The sequence below is a fragment of the Petaurus breviceps genome, unplaced genomic scaffold, assembly GCF_028583685.1.
Source record: "Petaurus breviceps papuanus isolate PSGF00001 unplaced genomic scaffold, PetGlider_PUasm1.0 108, whole genome shotgun sequence".
Classification (NCBI taxonomy): domain Eukaryota; kingdom Metazoa; phylum Chordata; class Mammalia; order Diprotodontia; family Petauridae; genus Petaurus; species Petaurus breviceps.
In genome coordinates, this window is record NW_027185593.1 from 3438354 (window position 1) to 3459126 (window position 20773).

At 38.9% G+C, this 20773-nt stretch overlaps 1 protein-coding gene across 1 annotated transcript in view; it reads right to left on the minus strand.

Annotated features, from left to right (window-relative positions):
* Window positions 1–20773, minus strand: part of AP3D1 (adaptor related protein complex 3 subunit delta 1) — a 152472-nt gene that overhangs the window by 56976 nt on the left and 74723 nt on the right. Inside the window, exons 6-11 of the mRNA XM_069073499.1 lie at window positions 20341–20470; window positions 18839–18978; window positions 18291–18364; window positions 12582–12631; window positions 8751–8800; window positions 8186–8234 (exon numbers count right to left, since the gene is read on the minus strand). Coding sequence (XP_068929600.1) covers window positions 8186–8234; window positions 8751–8800; window positions 12582–12631; window positions 18291–18364; window positions 18839–18978; window positions 20341–20470 — 493 coding nt within the window. The remainder of the gene's footprint in view (window positions 1–8185; window positions 8235–8750; window positions 8801–12581; window positions 12632–18290; window positions 18365–18838; window positions 18979–20340; window positions 20471–20773) is intronic.

The window sequence follows — 20773 nt, forward strand, 5'->3', positions numbered from 1 at the left end:
GAAAACCAACAAACCAATGACTAACCTTACCGAGAATGGATGTCTAGGGGTGCCTAGGTGGCACAGTGAATAGAGCACTGGCCCTGGAGTCAGGAGGACCTGAGTTCAAATGTGGCCTCAGACACTTACTACTTACTAGCCATGTGACCTTGGTCAAGTGCCTTAACCCCAATTGCCTTCCTTCCCCCCTCCAAAAAGAAAAAAAAGAAAAAGAAAAAAGAATGGATGTCTAACACTCAATGTAACTGAAGCAAGGGACAGTGCGCTCATCTTTGGGGAATAGATAAGGCATTGTGTCCTCAAGGAGCTTACCATTTAGTATAGCTGAGAAGACACAAATACAAACATGACCCTGCTCTACATTAAAGTTCTACTCAAATGCTTCACTATGGCAGAGGTGACCCTGAATTCTTGAAGTCCCTGCTGGTGTTGTACAAGGTCTGGAAAGTTCTGTCATACTGAAGAGACTCTGAATATGATCCAAAACAGATTGTGTATGCTGTCCAAGGCCCAGACTAGTTAAATATGGAGAGATTCATCATGACTAAGCTGGCCACTAAGTGGTGAATTCAATTAACATGACACTCCTCACCTCACCCCATCAAGTACAAAGTCATTCTCAATTCTGTGTAGCTTCCCTTAGTTCCTGAAATTATTGTGTTTGGTCGGCAGACAAAGAACCAGAAATTTTAGATCATCTATAAACTAGTGATATTCTAAATGTTATTCCAATGACTAAGTCAAATTAAGGCTTAAAGAATTAAATAAAATCAATATTAATAGTCTTGCTATAAATGAAACCAAAAGACATAATAAACTTTAAAAAAATTTTTTTGCAGGGGAAAGGTAGGGCAATTGGAGTTAAGTGACTTTGCCCAAGGTCACACGGCTAGTTTTTGTGTTAAGTTGTCTGAGGTCGGATTTGAACTCAGGTCCTCCTGATTCCAGGGCCAGCACCACCTAGCAGCCCTGATATAACAAGCTTTTAGCTAAATGGAAGTGCTGTTCAACAATTCTCCTAGGAAAGGCAAACAAAAGAGCTGAGAGATGGTTTTATCATACCATCAGCCTCTTTTGATCCTATTCATGTGATGTTGAAAAAAGCTGGAGAAAATCACAAACCAAGTTTATAGAATCCAAGCAAATTTATATCATCTCAACTGGGCCCTCACTGTGGCAAGGCAATCCTTTAACACTTCCATAATCAATTAACTATCCCAGTCACCACAGTAGCTCTTCCAAACCTTTTTATCCTTCCTCAAATGTCCCATGGCTGCTCCCTACCCTATCCTCATATTTCAGTGAAAAACTGAGACTATTTGCTTGAGAGCTTTCTTATATCACTTCACTCATACTTTCCACTACTATTTTCTCCTTCAGCCCTATATCACACAAAGCAATGATCCTTCCCTCTACCAAGGTAAAGCCCTCCACATGCATACATGATTCCATCCTATCCTGTCTTCTCCATCAGACTGCCCCTTCTAGCAACTGAACTTCCTCACTAATCTTCAATTGCTTCCTATCTACTAGCTGGGGGTGTGGGTTTTTAAGAAGTGAGTGATAAGGAAAATAAGGTGGGGGGCGGGGGAGAGGAGAGAACTGAAAGTATCAAAGATTGTTGGAAGAAATCTCAAAGACTTTGAATATAAACAGATAAACCAACAGGAAAAACAGTAACTTAAGAAATATGTCCTCTAGATCTGATAAACTAGTTTAGGAATCTAATTACTGCAAAATAAGGGAAAATGATTCAACATTAGATGTGAGGACCCTGTGGAATTTGAGAATATGGAACTACACAACATGTTCCTGAGTGGTTTGAAAGAGAAATGAGAAATATAAAAGCAGAATTTATATCCTACACAGCAAAAATAACGAGAACAGAAAAATTGGAATCTGCAATAGCAAGATTTAACCAAAAAGACACAGTTGGGGGAGGGAGGTTGGGGGGGGTGGCGGGGGAGACAGAGAGAGAGAATGAAAATACACAAAAATGAAGAACAAACTAGAAGAGAAGCAAAAAAAAATAACAATAAAAGAAAATATGCCTATAATGAGAGCAAAACATACTGATCTTGAAGACAGGATGCACAGAGATAACCTAAGGACTTTAGGTCTCCCAGAAGAATAGGACAGGACAAAAAAACCTTAAAAATATAATGAAGGAAATAGAAGAAAACTACACAGAACTTCTGGACATAGAAAATGAAATTCCAATAGAAAGAATTCACAAATCACCTCCTCCCCCCAAAATTCCCAAGGCTGAAAATTTAGCCAATCAATAATCAATGAATATGTATTAAGTGCACTATATGTGCTAAGTGCTGGGGATAAAAAAGGGGGGGGGGGTGAGACAAGACAGTCCTTGCCCTCAAGGACCTTACAATCTTAACAGCAGAAACAAACAAATATATACAAAGCATCTATATACAGGATTAATAGTAAATAATTAACAGAGGGCAATAGAATTAAGAGAGGTTGGAACTTACTGGCAAAGATGGGATTTTAGCTGGGACTTAAAGGAAGCCAAAGAAGAAGTCAAGAGGCAGAGTATTCTAGGCATGGGGAACAGCCAGAGAAAATACCTGGAGCCAACAGAGGGAGTGTCTTATTCATGGAAGAGTGAAGAGGCCAGCGTCATTGGATAGAAGATCACATGTAAGGGAGTAAGGTGTAAGAATGCTAGCAAGGTAAGAGTTACCTAGGTTATGAAGGGCATAACCTTCAAGAAAACTATTTTGTATTTAATCCTGGCAACTGGATGCCATGGGAGTTTATTCAGTGGGGTGAGGGTGTGTCTAACAATATCAGACCTGTGCTATAGAAAAATCATTTAGCTGAGGGGCAGCTATGTGGCACAGTGAATAGAGCACCAGCCCTAGAGTCAGGAGGACCTGAGTTCAAATCCTTCCTCAGACACTTAACACAAAACTAGCTGTGTGACCTTGAACAAGTCACTTAACCCCAATTGCCCTACCTTCCCCCTCCAAAAAGAAAAAAAAAAAGAAAGAGAGAAAAGTCATTTGGTGACTGAATAGAGGATGACTGGAGTGGGAAAAGACTAGAGACAGGCAGACCCACCTGTAGGCTATTGCAACAATCCAGGCATGAGGTAATGAGGGCCTATATTGGGAGGGATAGCAATGTTAAGAGAAGAGAAAGGGGCTTATCTGAGATGTTTCAAAGGTAAAATCAACAGGCCTTGGCAACAGCTTAGATAGGGGGGGAGGAATCAAAAGAGAGTGTGGATCCAGTGAAGCAGCTCCCGTTCTGCCAGCATGAGAGATGAGGAGAATGGCAATACCCTCTATAGTAATAGGGAAGGTAGGTGTGGCGGAGGGTTTAGGGGAAAAGATAATGAGTTTGGTTTAGACATGTTCAGTTTAAGATGTCTACCGTATATCTAGTTTGAGATGGCTGAATGACAGCTGGACATGTGAAATTAGAGGTCAACAGAGAGGTTGTGGAAGGACAAGTAGATTTGAGAATCATCAGCATAGAGGTGGTAATTTAAACTTAAGTTTTAAATTCATTGAAGCTGATGAGATCATCAAGTGAAGTAGTATAGAGTAAGAAGAGAAAAAGACCCAGGACAGAATCCTGAAGGACACTTATAGCTAGAGAATGTGATGTGGAAAAAGGATCCAGCAAAGAGGACAAAGATAAAGTGATCAGATAAGTAAGAGGAGAAGGCAGAGTAGTGTCCTAGAAACATAGGAGAAAAGAAAGATCAACAGTATCAAAGGCTGCAGAAAAGCGGAGGAGAATGAAGACTGACAAAAGGTCACTGGATTTGGTAACTAAGAGATCATTAGTAATTGGGAGAGGGCAATTTTGGTGGAATGAAAAGGTTAGAAAACTAGATCATAAAGGGTTAAGGACAGAGTAAAAGGAGAAAAAGTGGAGGAATCTATTATAGATAGCCTTTTCAAGGAATTTAGCCACAAAGGGCAAAAGAGATACAGGACAAATAGTAGGAATAGAAGGATCAAGGGAGAGTTTTGTCAGGATAGGGGAGACATGGACATGTTTGTATGGAATGAGTCGACAGACTATGAGAGATTGAAATAAAAATGATGGTGAAGGCAATCTGTTGGAGGAGAGGGGATGGAATGGACTTTCTGAACAGTTAGAAGGGTTAGACTAAGTAAGAGGTTCATCTTTGTCCATCTTCATCACATGAGTAAAGAGTAAACAAGAGTAAAGGAGTAGCTAGTGACAGATACCATCTGATTGACAGAAGATGAGAAAGAGGGAGCTCATTGTAATCGGCCTCAATTTTTTCTGTAAAATGTGAGGCAAGAACCTCAGCTGAGATAGTGGCAGAAGGAAGGAACTACAGGAGATTTGAGGAAGGCTCAAAAGGGTTAGAAGAACCTTGGTGGAGAGTGGGATAGTGAGTTTATTATGTCCACCTTAATCTTAGTGACTACCTCCGAGTCTACCCCCCAATTTACCCCGTATTGATCTTGTTTATACCTAAGCTGTTTGCATGTTGTATCTCTGACTGGACTTTGAGATCTCTTTTATTTTGATTGCTTTAAAAAAAAATTTCTTTGAGAGCAGGTACTTTTTTGGCTTTTGTTGTATCCCCAGTGTTTAGTATAGTACCTAGAACATAGTAGGCACTAAATAAATGTGAGATGACTGACTGAAACCAGAATATGCTAATACTGAAAAACAAGAAATTAATAAAGGAACAGACGCTAGCACAGTCTGTAACTATTTCCTGTGAAGTTTAATGTAATGCAAATACCATAACAAGGAGACCAAATGAGCATAAAAACTGCCTTACCTGAGAAGGCATTTGATCTACTTGCCAAGTAAAGACTGCAATATGGCAACAAAGGCAAACAGTAATTAGGAACGTAACCTCACGTGCAAAATCTCACTGAGGAGATGGATAAAAGATAAGTAATGCTGCCTCATAAAAAAAAAAAAAAAGCAAGCAGCACTAGAGGGAAAATAAGCTTGTGGAAAAGATGGCAAAGACTCGAGTAAGCCAAATTATCAGAAAAAAGATTTCAGGATAAAAGTGGAAGGAGAACAAGAGATGAATGAAAAAAATGGAAAAAGATAAGTTAGATTTGTTTTTTTTGTAGAAGTTTTTGCCAAAAACTCCAGTGAAGCCACCCCATTTGAACTTTAACATCATAGTCCTCAAAATACTGCAAGAAGAATTAGAAATGGTACTTTAAAAATGGTTAGAGCAAAGATGTTGGCAGATCAATTCTCAAGGTATCTGAACTGGAAAAAAAAATCACTGAAAAAAGACAATACAGAGGAAAGCAGTAACTACTTTTCTCTCTCTTATAAAATACTTATGCAAAATAGCTATATACATAGGATATCTTTAATGAAAACATGAGGAAAAAGGCTTTCTCAAACAAGAGTTTACATTTTTATAAGACATATAACTGACTTAAAGTTGTAGAGATTGCACTATGCTTAACTTTATTAGCCACCTAAAAGCCAATGGAGAGATGTTTGGTGGGCATAAAAAAGTTAAATCCTAACACCAACAATGAATGGCATAGAAAAAGACATCAAGAAAGAAGTATAAATGCAAAAGGAGACAGACTGGTCACGCAGAGCAGAAGGGCTAACAGATACCATCCAAATACTGAAAAAGTATCCATATATCATGTGAAGAGGCCTAGAGGAAAACTCCGCCATCCTGCTGGCCCACTGGGTGGATTCCTTGCAAAGGATTTATTAGAAATCATGGAAATAATTCTCACAGGACAGATGGCTCAGAGTAACTGCAAACTGCCATTCAAAAGAGTGCAGATATCAATAAGGTCACAGATTCATGGAAGTACTTTGAAATAGATGTGTAAAAGTGAGGTACCAACAAACTGCTGAATTTAAGGGAGGGAAAGATCATATTCTGTAATTCTTCTGATTATACATAAGTTAAAGTATTGAAGGCACTAGGTAGAAGTAGATGTATTTTTGCTTTATACTGACTCTAAGACTGGTACACTCAAATATGGAAAGACAATCTGAAACAGAACAGAAATGAAATCCATAAAATTATGAACAGCAAACAAATTTAATCACCCAATACTATTCTGCAGAACATGGAGTACTCTGGACCTGAACCCTGAATACAGGACATCTTTTTTTTGCAGGGCAGCTGGGGTTAAAGTGACTTGCCCAAGGTCACATGGCTAGTATTTTTTTTTCCTGTTAAGTGTCTGAGGCCGGATTTGAACTCAGGTACTCCTGACTCCAGGGCCCGTGCTCTATTCACTGCGCCACCTAGCTGCCCCTATAGGACATCTTTTGAACCCTGAGCAGGCAAGTTGAGAATAAAATGAATATCATCAATAACAAGTGCAATACTAGTTAAACTCATCATTCCAAGAGGTGGTCTTGACAGGAAATAAAAATGAAGGCAGAAAAGATCAGCACAACTTCATGGATAATAGACTCTGGTTCAGAGAAGTTGAGATACATTTAACCTTTAAAGTTGATATAGGGAAGAATACTGACATGTTTCATATGGCCCTGGTTGAGAAAAAAACATTGGGTTGCATAAACTAGGTTGTTGACCCCCAACTCTATAATCTTACAGTTATCAGTGGTCTAAGTGGCATAAATTTACTTAGAGGAAGCCTTTTCCAAGGATTATACAGGGGATAAATTTTAAATGGTAGAAAGGGGTTTGTAGAATGAAATCACAGCAGAACCATGTCACAGAGAATTACCCTGACTCATTCACTTAGCAAGGTTAAGACTTCTGGAAATTTTGTAGGAAAATAGAGGAGATGAAATCTTAGAGAACTTTTAACCCAAGAATCATTTAATCTGTATGTTTCAGAAATCTGAAAACCTTTCCTGACCATTTCCAATTGATTGTCCTATCTCCAAACTACTATAGCAATTAATGTCTATACAGTCTAACAGTCTCCTATTATCTTGTGCTATTTTAACTAGGCACTTAGTAATTTGTACATATTTATGCCCTTTCTCTCCAACTAGGGCCTATGTCTTTCAGATTATACCCTACACAGCATCTGACAGAGCTGTTATTGTTGTTTAGTCGTTTTCAATCATGTCTGACTCTCTGCAATGTCTTTTGGGGTTTTCTTGGCAAAGATACTCGAGTGGTTTGCCACTTCCTTCTCTAGCATATTTTACAGATGAGGAAACTGAGGCATTCTGAAGTGACCTCCCCAGCAGGGTCACACAGTTCATGAATGTCTGAGGCCGAATTTGAACTCAGATCTTCCTGACTGCGGCCCCAGAACTTTTTCTACTGTGCCACCTAACTGCCCCATCTGGCAGAGTATCTTCCATATATTAGACATATAACAAATTTTTTTTTTTTGACCATCAATTCTTTGCAGTAATAATGTCTTGGGGGGAAAGGATAAGGGCATAAGGGAGGAAAAGAATCCTTGTTTCTAATCTCTGATAATTTATTCAGAAAGATTTGGTTTAAAGTAAACCTTTATTATATCTAGTTTCCAGAAGTCCTTAATATAATTTTTTTTTTTAAGCAATCGGGGTTAAGTAGCTTACTCAAGGTTACACGGCCAGTTATTTCTGGGTGTGGTGCTAAGTATCTGAGCCTGGATTTGATCCCCAGGTCATCCCAACAATGGAGCCGGTGCTCTTACTCGCTGTGCTACCTGGCCGCCTCCTTTCTATAATATTAAGTCTATGTACTGACCACTATCAAAGAGATGTACCTCCTTAGCAGAGAGATTATTTTTGAAAGAAAAAGCATGTGTGTGCAAATGTGGGTGAAGTATGTTATGCTGCTTAGAAAAATAACGAGGAATGCCATCTGCTGTTCCACCTAATTTATTAAAACTGTCTTTCCAGTAATTATTTTTATGATTTTTCCATATTCATTAAGGCTCAGAATAAAAGCATTTTTCTACAAGGCATAAATATTATTCTGTATTGGATATCATCTTGACATTTCTTTATCATCTTCTGTCCAAACAGATTTTCCTTTGGATTTCCTTTCAGAGCTACTATTCAATAAATGAATCCAACAAATCCTCAAATTTCAACAAGAGATGTCATTCCTTCAATAAAATGGGGTGGGAATTATCTTAAAAAGCCACCTCTTACCTGATTCTGGAAAATGTCTCAAAGAATGTGGTAGAAATAAAGAAATAACACATGAAGGCAGGATTAGAGGAGAGGAAGGATAGTAACTTACAATTTTGGTCTGAATCTTCTATTAATATTCTTAATTTCTGAACACAAAGCTGAAAAGAAAAGTTAAAGTCATTCATTATAGCTTCTAAAATTAGGGGGTTGTAATTTTTAGCAAGATATTAGTCAACCCAGAAAATCCTACAAGACTGACCGACCACTTCTCAGCACTCCACACTACCTAGCATTTCTTCCCTCCCCATCCCAGGCAGTTTAAAGAAAGCTTTTGTCTCTCTAGCCATGTCAATTGCCCCAGGACAGTCACAACAACAAAGATAAGCACTAGGGAAAAGGGGGGTTCCTACAGAGACAAGCAAACATACAATTCCTAGGGTAGGTGATTTCAGCAAATAACAGCCAAAGAGTTCTTAGAGCCAACCCAAACCTTCCCTACTACGGACTGCTAATTTTAACTTAAGCTAATCTTGTTCACTCCACTGTGACTCACAAACCAGAAAACAATGAGCAAGTTGATAAGAGGGTATCTCTTTCTACGGATAATCTACTACTCTGTATCCATCCAAATTTCTTTCAATAGAACCCAGATGCAAAGAAGGAAATGACCATACCTGGATGCTGGCACTGTGATTGGGCATTCCGGAAGACAGAGAAATCAAAACTGAAACAAACAGCACCAGTTAAACTTTCAGCTCAGACAAACCAAGAACCAAATCTCAAAAAATACAAACAATAGTAGAAATGCATCTACTTGGAGCCTCATAGTTTGCTTCTTCACAGGTCTACCATTATGCCAAACTGTTAGTATCAGAGACCCCTCAGCACAATCAATTCGCAATTATCTGTACCAATTTTTAAAAGATGAATCAACTTCCTCGTATCTTAAGAAATTTCTAGATTGTTCCCTATCACCATGTTATAAATCCAAAGTGATTTTAATAATAGTGTAAATCAAATATAATTAAGGAGGTAAATATGCAAAATTTTGTTATGACACTTTCAAACATCCCAACTGAAACTCCTCGTGGAGTCTGTGTTGTTATACACAGCACTGCACCTTCTTATTCAGCACAAATAATCAAGAACTAGCTATATTTTCATACTTCACTTTCAAGACTTCTGATTTCCCCCCTGAATCAATATGCATACTGCATCACTCTCTTATGACTCAGTAGCAACTGTTTGATTCACCTTTCAGGCTGTGGACTGAAAAATTCATCACCCTTCAAATAGTCTGTCGATGAGACACTCTGAATTTGGCTAGACATTAAGTCACTGGTGCCTTATGAGAGAGAGGCCTTTAGGAGAACCAGTCAATGTTTGCTCAGCTGGTACAGCCTTTAAGATCCCAGGGTTATCTTTACACCATCAAGAGAAACTGAGCTAGCATTTCAGTGGAGATGTATTTATGTAAAAGTAAAAAATTATAAACAGCATTATGTTATGCCTATCGCCTACTGCTAGTCCACGACAATGACAAATACCCATGGCTCACTTTCTCTCTAGAATACAAAGTAATATTCATGGCTCTATAGAAGCACATTCTAAATCAAACTGACCTTGAAACATTTTTAACCTTCTAAGATGCAAATGGGACCTGTAAATGCTAAAGGATTCTGGAGGTATGGAACGCTGTCCCAAAGAATATCAGACAATTTAGATTTATAATAAAAGGATATAAGGGACAGTCTGGAATAAAATATAAGAAATTGAGGTTGTGTCGTTTTTAAAGTATACTGGGTAAGGTCTAGCACCTGACCTTTCCCTTTTCACAGTAGCTGTGAATAAAAGGCTAAAACTTTGGGGGCAGGAGGGAAGGGAGAATAAAAGAGATATTTCATCCTTTCATCCCTTTCGGCAAGTTTTTGGTCCTGCCCAGAGTGGAACTACCCCATAGTTCCTTGACTAGAGCAGATAAGGTTGGGGCTGGTCAGCCAAGGCTAGAATCCTGTGCTCTTCTGCCCAAAGCAAAGCAGGCTGAGGACTGGGGGAGAGAGAGTATACCATTCATCCATTTTCGTAGAGAAAACAAATGTATTTTTAATCTAGAGATAGACCATAAGATTTTGAGGGGAAAAGGGCATTAAAGATTATCAGTCCAACTCCCTCAGTTTTACAAATGAGGAAACTGAGGCCTAGGGAAGCTAGCTGATTTGCCCAAAGTCACCAAAAAAGGGATGAGTCAGGATTCAAAGCCAGCTTCTCCAACTTCAGTCTAATGGCTTTTCCATAACAGCAGGTGGCCCCCAACAATTCAATATTTCTTTTAGACAGGACAATATTGCTATTGACATTTTTCTCATACAATCCCTATTTACACTGCATAGAATAGTAGGGTTCCACCAAACAATCTAGGAAACGCTACTTGAGGGTACTCTTTATAGGTAGGGGTTAGAGGCAAGAGTAAGGACTGGATATGTGATTTCACTGTGCGTACCCAAAGGTTGTATTTGCCCTCCAGGGCAAATTAAATGATTTTTAAGGTACTCACAGTCTTCGTTTAACTATGTTAAGAAAAAGGTATGGTAATATGGCTCAAGTCAGTCATGTAAAAGAACAGGCATTACAACACGGATATTATAACACTGCAGCTAATATTAGAGTTATCTTTGTCTCTGTTTTACCTCCCTACTAGTCTATTCATTTTATGAAGGCAAGATTCCAGCCTTCACTAAACTGTTTAATCTTCCTAGCACCCAGCTCTGTGATCTGGGCACAGCTGGTACTTAATGAACATTCGCTAAACATAAAATAACAAATCCTGGGTACCAGGACAGGCCATATTGTAAGTTATGGAGGCAGTGACCCAGAGGCAGGGCCTGCCACTAAGAGGATATTAATTATCTGCCTTTACCTCTAAGTCTGTGGATTCTTTAAAACTGACCAGTTTGGGGGCAGCTAGGTGGCACAGCAAATAGAGCACCAGTCCTGGAGTCAGGAGGGTCTGAGTTCAAATCCAACCTCAGACATTTAACACTTACTAGCCGTGTGACCCTGGGCAAGTCACTTAACCCCAATTGCCCTACCTTCCCCCTTCCAAAAGGCAAAAAAAAAAAAAAGAAAAAAGAAAGAAAGACCAGTTTTTAACAATAAGTCCACATCTTCCAAAACTGCTACCTCACCTGGGTTGGTGTGCACATCAGTTCTACATTTTCTAGGTTTACTGTTTTCTATACAAAGCAAAACTTAAAAAATAAAAAAAACCAAAAGCAAAACATGGCTGGTTTTCAAAAGTCAATTTTACTCCTCAGAAAAAATAATGATCCGATTCTCTTTCACATGTTCTACAAAGTAGAATAATCAAATCCTCAAAGCAACATGGGGGAAAAAGGCCTCATCAACAGAGGGTGGAAACATTCTCACCCTACTTCCGGGGTAAGCCCAGTGAGTTCCATTCAGCAACCTGGGGTCTCATCTACAGATCAAAGAAAGAGGCTAAAGGGAACACCTTGCTCACAAGCTTCTTTTTACTTTTTTCAAAGGTCTTTCAGAAAAGAGATCTTATTTTAGTTTCATTCCAAAAAGGGCCTTCAACTTCTTTGTTCCGCCAAGGCCCTTTCTTAGTTTCTAAGTTGCAAGGCAGCAGCAGGTGAATGGTTTCAAACTCAGTGCACAGTCACATTAATGTACATGGTAATGAAAAGGTTCCTTCTGGCCTCTGGGGCTCTTACTAATTTGATTAGATTTAATGTAATTAGAGTGGGGACTCAGTACTACCATATCCTTTCAAGCAAAAATTAAAAAGCATCTGTTTCATCAATGAGGGTAGAGTTTCAGATAAGATCTGGACCAGCAGGAAGAAAAAATGAACTAAACTCTGCCCAGGTGCGTGCCAGAGCCACCAGCTCTCTTTCATTTTCTACTGCTTGAAAAGATAACACTGTTCTCTAATGGGGACATGATCACTCCTAAGCCTACATATGTTCTTTCAAACACCACCATAATTAGAGGATTAGACTAAGACAAAAAGCCAGCTTTTTTTTGGTACTGAGGTGTATATTAACAATAGAAGGAAGTGGCAAAAGTGGAGACTGAGTCTAAAAATGAAACTAAGCAAATGAATTTGTTTAAGGGGCTTGACTAGTCTGTGAATACTAAGGGTAAGGCAACAAATGACACAGAAGAGTCAGAAATCCCTGACTTGTACCTTAGAAGGTATGCCATCAGACTGGAATGCTAACCGCTGATCTCTAGGATTTCACTAGGATGCCCACAAACACTGGTCACTCACGCTCTGCCTGTGAACAGGACCTTGTTCTTAGGCCAAGCAGATTTTCCCTATTGGCTGTTATCACTTTCTTTGGCAAGAGTGTGGCTTTGAGGGGGAGAAGGCACTAAAAGATAGACCAAGGGATCTCCCAGTCTGCCTTGATCTGTGCTTGAGAGAGAAGTGCGCACCCTGTAGCTCTTCTGTGGCATAAATTGTGAATTCTGGTCCTCACCTGCTATCACTGTGTTCACACATTCATAGAGAAGAGACATGGCAGAAGTGCTGAAAAGAAAGAGAGGCAACAAAATGACCAAGTGTCCTTTACAAATCTTACACATCTCTAAAGCTCAAGGAAAACATTGCTCAGAAAGCAACAAATTATTTGTGAATACAGTGAAATGGGTATGCTCAAATTCTTAATGCATGTCTATTCTCAAAACTTCCACCAATCTGTGATGCAAAATCACACAAGTTTATATGTATGAAAAATCTGATGGCAAGAAGAACAGCAACAACACCTTGGATTCATGGAACAATTTGCTTTCCAAAGCATTTCCAAATTCATCATTGCACATGATCTGGCTTGTGGGGACAAGTTCTAAACCTGGGGGCACTTGCCAACACTCTGGAAGGCAAAGTCAGGGACAGGTGGTGTGTATTCTTGTTTGAGAGGCTTGAATTTTGATGTCCAGAGTCTGAGAGGCTTGCCAAAGGTAAGAACCTGTAACACTGTAGTCCTTCTCAAAGGAATAACCCATGACCTGAGTTTGGTGATTGACTGTCCCTTGTCTTTAAGTTCATTACCTACTATGCTTAAGAACCAAATCATCTTGAAGACAGTGTTAAAGATTGGATCACAGTATGACCCACTTATTTATTTCTTACTGAAACAAAAATCTTTACACATTTTTCCTATTTTTTTAAATTAAAGTTTAAGATTTTTACCTAAACAAGCTTTGGTTTCTCCACAACATCTTAAGTTCCCCTACAAATACCTTTGACCACTGATCCAAAAGGATCTAACAGACCGGAATGTTTCCCCTTAACTTCAACATGGTAACCCCCTAGAAATATGAACATAATCTGCACATAGAGAAACAAGGAGGGGAGAAATACACACTGTACTATTATATTTTGCATGTTATCCTAAAAATCAACACTGTTAGAGCAGAATCTAACACAGAAGTCATAGCAGCATTTATAAGTAACTAAAGTACAGTAGAAACAGCACTTGACAGAGATCTGGGAGAAAAAGGTTGGAGGATCAGCTTCCCCATGAGCTGTCATATCTTGGGCAAGTCACTTCTATCCATTCTCTGTACCTGAGGTAGAGAGCATTAAAATTCTAGTTAAAAATCCTCAAAATTCACTAAAATAATGAACTATAATGAAGACAGAACAAGAAGAATACACAGAATATTAACCTATAAATACTAGCCATCTTGATATTCTTCCTGATGAAGTACTAAATTTAAATAGTAGTACAGAAAATAACTGAACCCTTTCTGTGAAGCTGTGGACACAGGCTCTCTGGCTTTTCCACAGAGAATAAATAATAGCAGACATCTTTCTCTGCCTTTATTTTGAATACACAGACAATATTTTGTTAGAGTAGTATTTTCTATATCTATAAAAATCTAACAGTATAGTGAAAATTGAAATTGTCCACAATCCAAATACCTATTTTGCATGTTAATCAAAAATGCTTTAAATGCTTAAATTGGTAGGAAAAAAGCAATAATATCAGAAGACAATCTTACTGATAAAAAATATTTGAGACAACATAAAAATTTAGTTAAGTCTCCAAATGTGCCATAACAAACCCATACTAAAGTATTAATGAAAACCAAGAAAAGTTTCAAAGCTAGTATCTAAAAACATTTTTCTTTAGACAAGCAGGTAAAAATTTCAATTTGCTCATTCACTACAGGTTCACTACTTTAATACTCTGGACAGGCATCTGACATGGAAGTCATAGCATTTTTCAGTAACTCTGGTATAGTGGTATAGAACCTGATAGAGAGCTGAGAGAGCAGGTTCTAGAATCAGCTTTCCCATGAACTGAATCTGGGGCAAGACCCTCCCAGGCTCTGTACCTCAGTTTCCTTCTTTGTAAAATAAGTAGTGGGATGAGGTAAGTTTCAGGTTCTCTTCCCCTCTAACGTTCTAAGGTTCTCTTCTTATGACTAACACAAGCAATTTGGAACTAGAGCTTTCTCATTCTACTATGAGGTTAACATTGTCTGATCTGTAAATCTACCCAAGCTTGGAGAACACAATGCAGAGATTCATATATATGACCTTAGCCAGTGAGGTGAGAATGAGAGAGACCTTTCTTTAAATCTTTCATCTTAACAACACAAAATTTGGGGAAACCGTGACATTTTATTTATGGAGAAGGAGAGTTACCTGGTCAAAATGATCAAAACACCCCCAGACCCACTGCCTACATAGAAGAACCCTATCATGATCCCTGGGACAATCCATCGATGTACTATAGAGAGGGGATCCACTTTCCTCATCATCAGCAACAACTACCAGTTGCCACAAACAGGCACCTAACTACAGGAGCCTTGAGAGTAGAAGCACCCATGCAGATGACATGTCCTGTTTCCAATGAACCCCTCCCAACCATCGTCTAATGAAGCACCATATTAAGCACTGGGGATACAAAGAGAGGAAAAAGGCAGTCCCTGCCCTTGAGGAGCTGCCATGTAATGGGAGAGACAACGTACAAACAAATATATCCCAAGCTGGCTATACACAGGATAAACAGGAGATAATTAACAGAGGGAAGGCTAGAATTAAGGATTGGGGAAGGCTTCTTGTAGAAGGTAAGATTTTAGTTGGGACTTAAAGGAAGCCAGGGAGGTCAGTAGGTGGAGCTGAGGAGAGAAACTGTTCTAAGCATGGGGGAGAGAGAGAGAGAGAGATGGAGGGTCTAGTTAGTGGAAGCCAAGGTCATTGGATCAAAGTGGTTGGAAGGAATAAGCTAAGAAGACTGGATAGGTGGGACAAGGTTAGGTTACAAAGAGGGCATTTTGCATTTGATCCTAGAGATGATAGGAAGCCATTGTCGTTTACTGGCTGGAGGGTGTTGGGAGAGGTTAGTGATATGATCGGATCTGTACTTTAGGAAAATCATTTTGGTGGCTGGAGGATGGAGAGACTCAGAGACAGGGAGATCCACCAGCAGGCTATTACAAATTTCTATTATCTATAAAAATCTAATAGTATAGTGATGATATAGCAGGCATGAGATGATGAAGGCTTGAACCAGAGAGCTGGAAGTAGAGGAGAGAAGGGGCATATTTTAGAGATGTTGCAAAGGTGAAATTGAAAGGTCTTGGCAACAAATTGGATATGGGGTAAGTGAGAGAGAGTGAGGAGTCCAAGATAACTCCTGTATCATCCTGAGGGATTGGGAGGACACTGTTGCCCCTGACAGCAACAGGGAAGTTTGAAGTGAGGAGGATTTAGGGAGAAAGATAATAAGCTCAGTTTGGAATGTGTTGGGTTTGAAGAAGCCTACTGGATATCCAGTTTGAGAAGTCTGAAAAGCAATTAGAGATTTGAGACTAGGGCAGCTAGGGGTGCAGTGGATGGAGAATTGGCCCTGGAGTCAGAGGGATCTGAATTCAAATTCAGCCTCAGATACTCAACATTTATGAGCTGTGTGATCCTGGCAAGTTACAACCCCAACTGCTTCTCAAAAAGATTCTAAATATTTTAAAAAGAAATGTGAGACTGGACATTAGAGAGGTTAGGGCAGAAAATGTAGATTTGAGAAGCATTACCATAGAGCCGATAATTAAATCCATGACAGCTGATGAGTGTGTTCAAAGAAAAACAATCATTTTAATGTTAAAAATAAAAATCATGGTAAGCCAGTTATTCAGAGACAACTGAACTTTATTTCCAAAGCCAAATAATTTTTGGATTATTTAGGGCAGATAACACAACACTACTTTCATGTGTAGTCTGGCAATTTAGAAACCTACAAATGGGAAGGACATTAAAATTCTTCTGAGGATGTGCAGGGCAAGAGCTCTATGTTCTATTCCTTGAGAGCTGTCCATTCTAAGGCATCACCCTACTAAACCTCAACACTCCCTTGTTTAACATATGGTCCTTGCCAGGGAAGCTAGGTGGCACAGTGAATAGAGCGCTGGCCCTGGAGTCAGGAGGACCTGAGTTCAAATATGGCCTCAGACACTTAACATAAAAATTATCCATGTGACTTTGGGCAAGTCACTTAACCCCAATCGCCCTATCTTTCCCCCTCCAAAAAGCAAAAAAAAGCAAAAAAAAGAAGGATATGTATGGTCCTTGCCTAAGTCAAGACAAATCTGCTTGTCAAGGGACAAATGCTTTTATAAAATTTCACACAACACAGTTTTTTCCCCAGCCTTGGTTCTAAGGGAGTAAGAGCACCAAACTATTTGAATAAAAGGAAAAATCAATAGATTATTTTGTGGCAGGATATAGACCACATTTGATCATCTTTTCTTTTTTTAGGGGCAAAATTATTAGTTATTAGTATGTTTTGTATTCCTTACAAGTTGCTACTGGGCTCTGTGACCTTGGGCAAGACTCAAATCTAGTATGAATCTGTGTTGTCCCTTGCAAAATGAAGGAGTTAAAATTAGAGGAGCTCTAAAGTCTATTTGCACTGCCAGTCTATGGATCTAAGCAGAGGCAAAGTGCTTGTGTCTATTTTGAATTGCCTTTCAATAGTGAGAGTGGGACTCAGGGTGGGAGTTTAGAGTGTAGGGAATGGGTTGGGAGTACAGAAGCACAGACACACAAAGACACACACACACCCCCTTCTAGCTATTCACACACCTACTCAAAGGAGGACTCTGAAGCTAAAAATAATTCCAGTTCAAGGAAGCAGAAAACAATTAGATTTGGATACAATCTAATCCTCAATATAAAGATAAATGATGATGATGACAGTCTCTTATTGTGGACAGAGTGGTAGCTGGACCTACAGTTAGTGATAGAGGCAACTTTTCTAGGTCCCAAGTTTTCTACTGGATGTAGATTTGCATCAGTGGGAGGAGACTCCACACCTATACCTCTTTACATGGGAGAGATCCCAGATTCAGACCAAAATAATAATAGAATGTTTCAGGGCATTGTGGGTTTTTATTTTATAGTTCTCAAAGTTTTTCCTTAACAATTTTAATTATTTCACTAGATGCTCACTACAAGCTTGTAAAGCAGGCAGGACAACTATAATCCCCCTTCTAAATATGAGGAAACAGAAGCTCAGAAGGAAGATACCTTGCCAAGGCTAGTTAGTGGCAGAGTTGGGATTAGAACCCAGGTCTCCTGGCTCCTACTCCAATTTTCTAATTATGTCCAAGTAACTTCTCAACAAGCATGTCAAGACAGCCTAGCTCCTCGTTATCTAATCAAAACACATTCTAGGGTCAAATAAAGAAGCCTGGCCAAGGGGCTAAAATATGGCACTAAAAGCAATCACTCTGAAAACAGTGATGTCATGAAAACAAATTAGTCAATTTATTACAGAATCTTCTTAGAAGGCAAATTAGTATGAAATTAAACAACTCAAATATCTATTACATGCCTAAAATGTATGCAGACAAAAATAAAGTAGTCCCTGGAGCCCACCCCTCAGTAACAATTTTAAGAATTCCTGAGTGTCAGAGTGGATAGGATCCTAAAGACAAATTAAACCAATAAGAAATGTGTGTTCTGTCTAGTTTTTAAAATTTACTGCCCTGGGGTATTTCAGAAAGGCCCAATTATCATGTGTATTCCTAGAAATTACCCAATAGTGCCATAAATAATTGGATATTCATTCACTGCTTAGGAGACTAATACAATGAAACTATGTAATTATATATTTAAGAAAAATAAAATATGTATTTGCTTGGAGATTATGAATTCAAAATTTTCCCTTCCAACTTACCTATGTATTAGGTTGGTGAGGGGTTCAATCAGTTTTTTCCCCAGCCTTGGTTCTAAGGGAGTAAGAGCACCAAACTATTTGAATAAAAGGAAAAATCAATAGATTATTTTGTGGCAGGATATAGACCACATTTGATCATCTTTTCTTTTTTAGGGGCAAAAGCAAATTTGCAGTAGGTGTTTATTTTCTTCCTGAACATACTGACTTACAGAAACAGATATTCTCACTCCATTAGATTAATTCATTGTGAATATTACTGTGTAGTCTTTTGACTACAACTAAATTTTTAAAAAACAATAACAAGATCAAAGGACCTGGAAGAGAACAATGAGTTTCTGTTTTTGTCAATTCATTTGATAATGCTTTTATAGATGCTAACAGTTTCATCTAAGATTTTATTCCTTGTTCTTTAAGTTTATTTAATTTCCTTTATTCTGATGGTTACTTATTTTATCAGAAAGAAAATTTGTAAAGAAAATATTCAATAAATGTTGGGTCATGGACAATTTTCCTAACGGAAACAACAAGCACAGGATGGAAATACTTGCCAATTTGATAATCTTAATGAGGACCCAATTATTAGTGGAAGAAGTCATCAACTTAAAAAATAGTGGAGCAAGGGAAAGGTAGTTTTTGGGATTTCGTCTGGCCAGCTCACAGATGACATTCACTGCCGCAGACTGCACACCTGTGAATATAAGGGAAGGCTATCATTAGGGGAGAGTGCCACTCCAGCAGCAGCTACATAAAACTACCTTAGTAGTAGCAAGGGTACATATAGCAAGTCATCCTGAGGTAGCTACTTCTTCAGATACTCACCCTCCAAATATTCTTTCTGTTAGAGTGGAAAAAAAATACTGTCCCGATTTCATGGAGTAACCATGCTCTCATTCATTCTCAACTAAAGTACTGTTAATTGGTTCTGGTTGGCCTCTCTGCCTTAAATCTCTTCCCTCTCCAAAACCGTCATCCATACAGATGCCCAAGTGATGTCCCTAAAGCACTCTCCTGATCAATCTCCAAGAGTTCCCTAATCCCACTAGGATCAAATACAAAGTCCTTCTGACATTTAGAGCCCTTCAACACTTGGCTACGACCTACCTTTACGGCATTATACATCATTCTTCATGCATCCAAACAAGCCTTTTTGCTATTCCTCACAAACAACAGGCCGTCTCCCATATCCATACCTTTGTATGAGCTGTCTTTGATGCCTAACTTAATTCGTTCTTTACCTTTACCTCCTACAATACCTAATATTCTTCAAAACTCAGCTCAAGCCCCACATCTTGCATGAAGCATTCTCTGACCCACCTGTTTCCCCACAGCTGCTATTGCTTCCCTGCAAAATTATCTTGAACTGGGGCCGCGAGGTGGCACAGTGAGTAAAGTGCTGGCCCTGGAGTCAGGAGGACACGAGTTCAGTTTCGGCCTCAGACATTTAACACCCACACAAAAATAAACTATCTGTGTAACCTTGGGCAAGTTACTTAACCCCAATTGCCCTTCAAAAGGCAAAAAAAAAATTATCTTGAATTTATTTGTGTTTATTTATATGTGTACATGTTATTTCCCTTATAGAATTCCTTGAGGATAGGGTTGTATTTTTTTTTTTAATTTCTGTTTCTGGGACTGGTCATCAGCAGTAGCCTAAATGGATTCAGAATGGGACCAAGATGATGCCTGGTTCCAAAGATTCCATGTTCGAGGCTCAGCTTACCTTTATCTCCAGGTCTATTTCAGTTTGAATTTATCCTATCATCTTACAGACCCAAACATCTCCTTCCCCTTTTTCAATCTATCCCATGAAGAATTTTAGAACTGGAAAGAGCCTTGCTATTCAAATCTAGAACTGAAAAAGTATCCCAACTACAAAAGCCCAGATAAGAGGTCATTTTTAACACTCAACCTCATCATATTTTCACAGAAAATGGACTCATCAAGCTGTTGAATGTTATAGACCACCCTGCTACTGAACCCGAACAGATTTATTAAAACACCAAAGAAAAAATAAAAATAAAACACCAAAGACAACAGAAATGCAACAAACCAGGGTCAGGATCCTCAAGTTTCTCTTTTAGACGAGGGAAGGCAGGGCGGAGGGACTCTGGGTATTTCAAGAACACTTTATACATGATCAGTACGGCCTTCTTCCTGATGTAAGGCTTCGTGTGTGACATCTGTGAACCAGATAAATACAGGAGATACAAATACCATGTTGGAAAGCCATGCAAAGGTTCATTTCAGTTCTCTCTCCCCCAAAGTGCAAGCACAATGTTGCAACCCATTAGGAATTTATAGGTGAGATCTGATTTCGAAAACTTAAAAATCTCTGCCTCCCTACCATCCTCATGCTATGAAGGAGTATAATTTCTTTGCACAGACCATTTTATTTCTTAAAATAAAGTCTAATCAAACTAGAATAATTAAACCTCAACTTATCTCCTCCAGAGATGCCAGTCTCTTCATAATTGAAAAAGGCT